Genomic DNA, 7,023 nt, shown 5'->3' with positions numbered 1-7,023 from the left:
TCTGGAACCAACAGCTTCAAAGACAGCCCATGCTTCTGGAAGACGTTGTTTTCATCGAGGTATAACGAGTGCATTTAAAAATTCACCGTGGTTGCATCCCAGGACTGGGGCAGGACTCGCGGTGCTGTGTGCCTGAGGGGAGCAAGCTGCACCGCAAGGTGAAGAAAGGGCCTCCTGTGCCATCCAGGCTGCTGCGAGTTTCCGGGCTGGGCAAGGGCCCGGGTGGACTCCATAGCCACGGTCCTGATTCGGGCTGGATGGGACATGGCGGTCCTCTGTGTTGTGAGCGAACGGGACTGAGTCTGCGGCCCCAAGCAGGGCCACCCCGCCGGGAGCTCCGATCCCCTCTCCCCCGAAAGGCTCAGGGACCGGGACTGGAGAGCAACTTGACGCAGGGCGTGCCGGCTAAAGTTGGGCGAGAGCCGCAGGCGGCACTGGGCAGGGGCAGCAGGTGTTGCTGGCAAAAGCGCAGTCTGTGGGGACAGAGTGGGCGCTCCGGACCTCCGGGGGTCCCCCTCTCCCTGATCCAGCCCAGCGTCCGAGTCCTGGGACTTCCGGGACTTGGAGAAGGTGCTTTGTAGAGCTTGTCCAAGGACGGACTGGGACGTCTCGGGCCGGGACGACGGGCGGGGTGGGGTGAGGCGGGCCGGCCCCCTTCCCGCCCTCCGCGTTCGCCCTCCCTTCCTCTGGTCCTGCAGCCAATTAGCCGGCCCTGAGGCGGGAGGCGTGGGGAGCGCCATAAAGCGGCGCGGAGCTGTCACCCCGGGAGCAGGCTGCGCATCGCCAAGGCGCTTCTGGCCAGAGAGCGCAGAGGAGCCATGGCCACCACCAACGGGGCGGTGGAGAATGGGCAACCCGACAGGAAGCCGCCTGTTCTGCCGCGCCCCGTCCGCAACCTGGAGGTTAAGTTCACCAAGGTGAGGTGGGCGTTCTTCTCACCCGACGGCTGTCTGGCTCTGGGCAGCGGGGGTCGGAGGGCCGGGCAGGCCCAGGGGTCCGCCTCCGCCTCTGCACCGGGCGCTTCGTGGCGGGGCATTCCGGGCAGGTCCCCGGGCTCCAGGCAGACTATGGGGTTTGGCAGCGAGAGTCCGGAAGCCACCGCGAGGAAGATCGCGGGGCGCCCAAGTGCAGCGTGGCGCGACCCCAACGTGCCTGCCCCTCAAGGCGCACTCGGTAGGCGCACGCCGCTGGGGTGTGGAGGGTCCGTCACAGACCTCTGGGGGAGTGTTTCCAGGGTTACAGGAGTCGGGCTTTGGGAGTCCCCAAAGGTGCCAGAGGACGTCAAGAATGAGCTTGGGGACCCAGGTCACTTCGAGAAGCTGCCAGTGCGAATCGACGGCATCTGTCCTAAACCTGAACCCAGCTCGGCAGCAAGGCTAGGGAGCTAGGAAGCTCCCAGGAAGTCGCGGGTGGTCAAGCCAGTGCACTGGCTCGACTGCTGCGGCGCGGTGAGATCACCGGTTGCCAGAGGCAGAAGGAAGATGGCCAGGCTTCCAAGCCAGGGCCAGGAACGGGGCTCCCTGAGGACATCACCTGGGCTGTTAGGGCGCACAGCTGTGCAGGGGCAGGGCGCCAGGCACTTCGGAGACCCTGGGTTGGCTGGCCTTGCCTCAGGCAGGCAACTCTGTATGTCTTACCAGTAGTCCCCGACTCCAGCGGGCAGGCACAGGACTTAGAAAATTCACACATCGATTTTTTTTTTTCTAGAGCCCCAGTTATCCTTCCCAACTAGTTTTAATCAAGGGGGAAAAGTTGCAGGCTACTCTGTGTGACCTTCAGATTTCAGTCTCAGGATACTCCATTCCCATGGTCTCCGGGGCCAATATGTAAATTGCACGACCTTTAAATGTTTTCAGAAAACTGTACAGTCGCTTGAATGTCAGTGCTGGAAATTATTTTCCGTGTCGCTCCCTGCTTAGCATTGGCCTGTGAAGGAAAGCTGCACTGCAACTTCTGGGAACAGCTAGGACAGTACCTTAATTCCGCCCCCACTCCAATTTAACTGTTCCTGCTTGGCTGCTGTTGGCCCCGGCAGTTGTTTTGCGTTTTTTCTCAAATTCTGTTAAACTATTAGGAGCCAGAAAGTAAAGACGTTATTGTCCTTTTGTGTTTGAGTCCCAGGAGAGCCATCTGGCCACTTACAAGTTTACTTCTTTCTCAGTGACTCTTCTGCGTCCTGTAAAAGTTTACATGCAGCTGTTTGTAGGGGAGGATGGTAGAAGGCTTGCACAGCTTGAACTGCGTCATCTTTGCTAGTAGGACATTCAGGGTGCCCGTCTTCTTGTTGCTAGTGGGATGTTTGGGGTACCCTCTTTGGCAGTGGGATTGTGTGGTGAAGTGCAAGGAAAGGTAGTGGGGTGGAGAGAGCTCAGAAGCGGAGACCCTCAAGGTTGCAGGGGACAATGGCTGCAGCTCCCTGGAACCCAGCTGTACCTTCTGCCCTTGCCCCCCCAGTGCCCTTCAGGAGAGGCTTCGGCTGCCAGACTGGGAGCTCCAGAAGCCAGTGAAGCTCAGGCCGGGCTCTCCAGGCTCAGGGAGCCTGGGCCCAGAGAGGCTGCGTAAGTGGCATCCGGAGAGAGACTCAGGCAGAGTGAGCAATGCAGGTGCATGGTGGGCAGCCCTCTGGGCAGACAGAACACAGGAGCCCATGGTGGCCTGCTTTGCTTCCAGGCTCTTCCCCGGTGCTTGTTTGTAGCAGATTCGTGCTGGAAGTGGTTCTCCCAGATCTTGGCTTCAGCCTTGGTGGTCCGCAGACCCAGGATGGTCTGGCTTCTAGAAAAATGCCCCTTCACCTGCCATCAGACTTCAGCACAGGGCCTCAGGCTGTACTGTTTTGGTGAGAGAGAGTGTCCCCCAAACTAAGTCCCCCAGAGAAATCTCAAACGATAGCCACCCCTTCCCGTCCGAGGCTCTTTTCTTTGCTTAGCCAAGTCTTTCCAGAGATTCAAGTTCTTCTATGAGTGAAGATGTCCACTTTTAGCATCTCTCACGAAAACTAAAAATTCCCCTGATATTGTCTTCTGCAAACACACTCCTCCTGAGTTCGGCAGAAGGGTCCTGTGGACATTTCCAGACAAGGTGTCAGCAGGATCCACATTTGCGATTGCTGTTGTCGTGCCCACCCTGACCAGACTGCGCCCAGCACAGTCTGAAGTCCATGCCGCACTGGGCTTTTGGAGACACGAATTCAGTGCACAACTGAATACAGTGTAAGTCTGCTACATACCCACTGACACGGCCACAGGAACACTTCCTTTCTGCATTCTGATTTGGGAGTCCCAGGTAATACAGACAGCCCCGTGGGTAGGTTGCATTCACAGAGGCTTACTTCGTGGTTTTGTTTTTGCTTTGGCAGAGAGACAATCCACAAGAGAAAACCACTCGCAAATGACTTCCCAGGGTAGCAAATAGCCAAGAATTTTGCTCAAGTACAAACATTGTGATGAGGCAATATAGTTAGATTCCAGCAGTCTGAATTCTCTCATTTTTTTTTTTTTTTTTTTTTTGGAAGTTGCTGGCTACCAAGGACCGTGAATTAGTGTCACAAACAACCTAGGAGTGAGTTTTTTGTATTTTTTTTCCCCTCTTTTGGGGACAGTGCTAGGAGATGAAGTGTCCCCGGCCTCCTTCCGATTGTCGCAATCTGTTCCATCTCCACCCCCACACCGCAACTTCTAGTTTCTTTTGCCACCTTCTCATTTTCCCTGCCCCTTGGAACTGATACCAGGAGGGATCCAGAATCAGCAATTTTCCCTGACAGTCTCTATTATCTAGCCCGCGAAATTTCATCTTCCTGCAAATGGGCCCCTCTCCCTGACTGCAATTTCCTCCCCACACTAACTAAACTCCTCTGCTCCACTTATTAATTTCTTGCTCAGACCGAGTGATTGCTCGCTGGATGGCAGAAGTGAACTCTTGGATTTGGTTTCAGTTGGAAGAAGAAACCTGTAATTGTAGCCTGGCCTTTTTTGTCGCGTGTTTCCCTAGGGGCCTGGCCTCTCACGCAAGTGCAGAACACCCAGAAATCAGGCGGACACGTTCCTCTGTTTGGCCGAATATTCTCAGCTCTGGCTTCCCAATAGAGCACAGATGTTCTCTGCCCACCTGCCCAGCCAGAACCTACCTTCTGCACACAGTCCCTGCCACACCAGACCAGGCTTCGTTCTCCCACGGGCTGCAGGGTTTGTACAAGAAAGCCCAAGGCAGAGAGCAAAGCCAAGTCCTCCTCACTTCTTTCTTGCTTGTCACTAGAGTTGGGTGTTCCAAATGAATCACTTCTCACGATTGTTGATATCGGCCCTTTCCCGCTCAGGCCTCTGCAGCAGGTCAGAGAAGGCAGCCACAGATAGTGATGGGTGAGAGCTTGCCTTCGGCCAGCCCTGCAGGGTCCAGGGAGCATGATCTGAACTGAGAACCACGGAGCAGAGCGTCCAAGTGCAGGGACGCAACGGCTGAACTGAGAACCACGGAGCAGAGCGTCCAAGTGCAGGGACGCAATGGCTGCTCTGCTCTTGCTGCTGCCGTGGGGGGCGTTGTGATGATGAGCGGCTTCCCTGGGAGCAGCAGAACCTGCCTGAGTCTGCATGGTGGGGCAGCAGGGCCTCTGTGCAGTGGGGCATGCTCCTGCATCTACCCCACTCCCCACCATGCTCCTGAAGGCAAGCAGTGCTGAGCACAAACCACAAATGGACACACAGAACACATATCCCCTGCCGTGCACCTTCTAACCTCTCTTTAGTTTCTCCTTGGCGTTGTAAAATAAATAAATCAGCCTTCTTGTTCTCTGGGCAGCTGGGGCTCCCAGAGAAGTGATTCTGTGGTTTATTCCTTGGGTTCTGGCTGAGTACGGACATTTGCTGCATCACTGAATAGATCTGGAACATTTCTTTCCAACACACTTGACTTGGAGTTCCCGCATCGGAAGCAGAAGCAGGGCGTGTGCTGCGCGTTGGTGTAGACCACGGGGTGCAGTGCGGGTCTCCTCCAGGGTGGGAAGGTGAGGAGGTGCGCAGGCTGGCTCCTTGACAGTCTTGCCGGGGCTGCAGGGGGAAGCAGGTGCATTACAAGTGCCTGCCTGGGAGACCCCTGGAATCCTCCCCCAAGGTCTGCAAGGGTTCAGTCAGTGAACTCAAGTGTGCCTCCATGACTGCATGTTCTGGCTAAAGATTTAGGGAAGATGGTAAATGACACAAGTTCTTTTCTGGCAAACCCTTGAGTCCCAATTCTGAGGAGTGTCATGGTGGGGAGGGGAGGGAGAACAGGAGGGGTTGGGGAAGAAGCCAGACAAGACGTTACCTAAGGACCTGAGCATGTTGCAATGATATGATTTTGATTTAAACCTAATTTGTTACACTTCCCTTCCTGGTTAGATATTTATCAACAACGAGTGGCATGAATCCAAAAGCGGGAAGAAGTTTGCAACGTACAACCCTTCGACTCTGGAGAAAATATGCGAAGTGGAAGAAGGCGATAAGGTGGGTGGTTTTTCTCTCTTCCTCTGAGCAGTTTGATCGCAGATAACCGTGGGGTGGTGAGGAAGTGTGGGGCCCAGCCATGAACCAGAGCTGGCCCGTACAGGGGAAAGGCTCAGGCCAGCTGTGCCGAGGCATCCTCCGTGCCGGCTCCTGGTCAGGACGGATGCTGGCTGGGCTCAGAATGGGATCAATTAGAGACCTCCCTCTGCAGAGGGTCGCCTTCCTTTGAAGGATGTCTCCATGGCTCAGAAATGACCTCACCTCCTCCCTGCGAGGCTGAAGGGAAGGTTTTTATCAATCACTTGAACCTGCAGGCACGGCAGAGTCTTTCCAGAAAGCTTTTCTGACCGGCCGGACTTTACCAAGGGCAGCATTTTGAAACACTTAAAAGATTGACTTCAAGGATTAAACAAAAAAAGGTTGGCTGCCCCAGTGATGGGAACAGTGATAATGTCTCAGAACCCCCAGCACTCCGGTCCCCTGGAACCTTGGGACTGTCTCTAGTTGTTGCTGGGGAGTCCACATTGTAACACAGAGACTGCAAGGACTTCAGGCTCTCGCTTGCATTCTAAATGAAGCGGCCCTGGGGAGCAGAGGAGAGTGGGAGAGGTGAGGGTCTCCTGTCACAGGCAAGCACACGGGGACCTGCCCTGCACCAAGGGAGTACGGGACAGGTGGCAGTGCTGGCTGGTAATGTGTTGGTGGCATTGCACAGGGCTGCTGGTCAGGGGGGGGCTTTAGGCTCAGCGGTGACATTTTGTGGGCACCTATGCTAGCCCCTTTTGTGATGCCTCACACTGAGCTCTGCTCTAGAGAAGATCACCCAGTGGGGGTTGGCACTGGGGAGGGATGGCACTGGGGAGGGAGGGTGCAGGGTTTTGTAGCAGCCCTTCCTGGAGGTGCCGGGGTCCCCGGGCTCTTTCCTTGGTATCAGTGACCATTCTGAGCCCTCGGAGGCAAGGCCTGCCCAGTCCCCTCCACATCAGAGCCTGGGATGAGGAATTCAGCGCCCACTCACCTGCAGGCATGCACGGCCTTAATAGTGCCTCCCTCCTGGCTGGTGGCCAGTGCCCGCTGCCCCCTGTCTGGGGACAGAGGCTTAAGGATGCCTGCTGACCCTCACAGCCCATTTTCCTTCCAGTGGCAGCTCCTGAAATGGCTTCCATGGCTTTCGGGTACTGTTGACTTCGATGTGAGGTTCTGTTGTCAGTATTCTGTGCATGTACCACATGTCCAGTTCCTGGTTGATGAAATGGCGTGGTAGCCCTGTCTCCATGGGTAGAGGAGGCAGTCTCTGGGGACCACCTTGTTTGCCTGTTATTCTGATGTGGTCAGTTCTGCCACCAGCCAAGCACAAGTGTGCCCCAACTCAGGGGAGTATCGGGCGAGAATGCATTGCCAGGGCAGCCTCTGCCCCTGATTTTTGAGCAGATGGGCATGACCAAGGTGAAGCAGGACAAAGGTTTTCCTCCTAGGGTCACTAAGAAGTATCCTCAATGTCAGTGACTCCGTTTAGACATTCCCCAAAAAAACATTCAGATGAGGTTCC

At 55.7% G+C, this 7,023-nt stretch overlaps 1 protein-coding gene across 1 annotated transcript in view; it reads left to right on the top strand.

Moving 5' to 3' along the window:
• Positions 1–740: 740 nt before the first annotated feature.
• Positions 741–7,023, top strand: part of ALDH1A3 (aldehyde dehydrogenase 1 family member A3) — a 30,128-nt gene continuing 23,845 nt past the window's right edge. The window contains exons 1-2 of the mRNA XM_004593152.2: positions 741–917; positions 5,370–5,474. Coding sequence (XP_004593209.2) covers positions 819–917; positions 5,370–5,474 — 204 coding nt within the window. The 5' untranslated portion in view covers positions 741–818. The remainder of the gene's footprint in view (positions 918–5,369; positions 5,475–7,023) is intronic.

This window comes from Ochotona princeps, chromosome 6, assembly GCF_030435755.1.
Source record: "Ochotona princeps isolate mOchPri1 chromosome 6, mOchPri1.hap1, whole genome shotgun sequence".
In the NCBI taxonomy this organism is placed as follows: domain Eukaryota; kingdom Metazoa; phylum Chordata; class Mammalia; order Lagomorpha; family Ochotonidae; genus Ochotona; species Ochotona princeps.
This window is presented reverse-complemented; position numbering and strand designations above follow the sequence as displayed.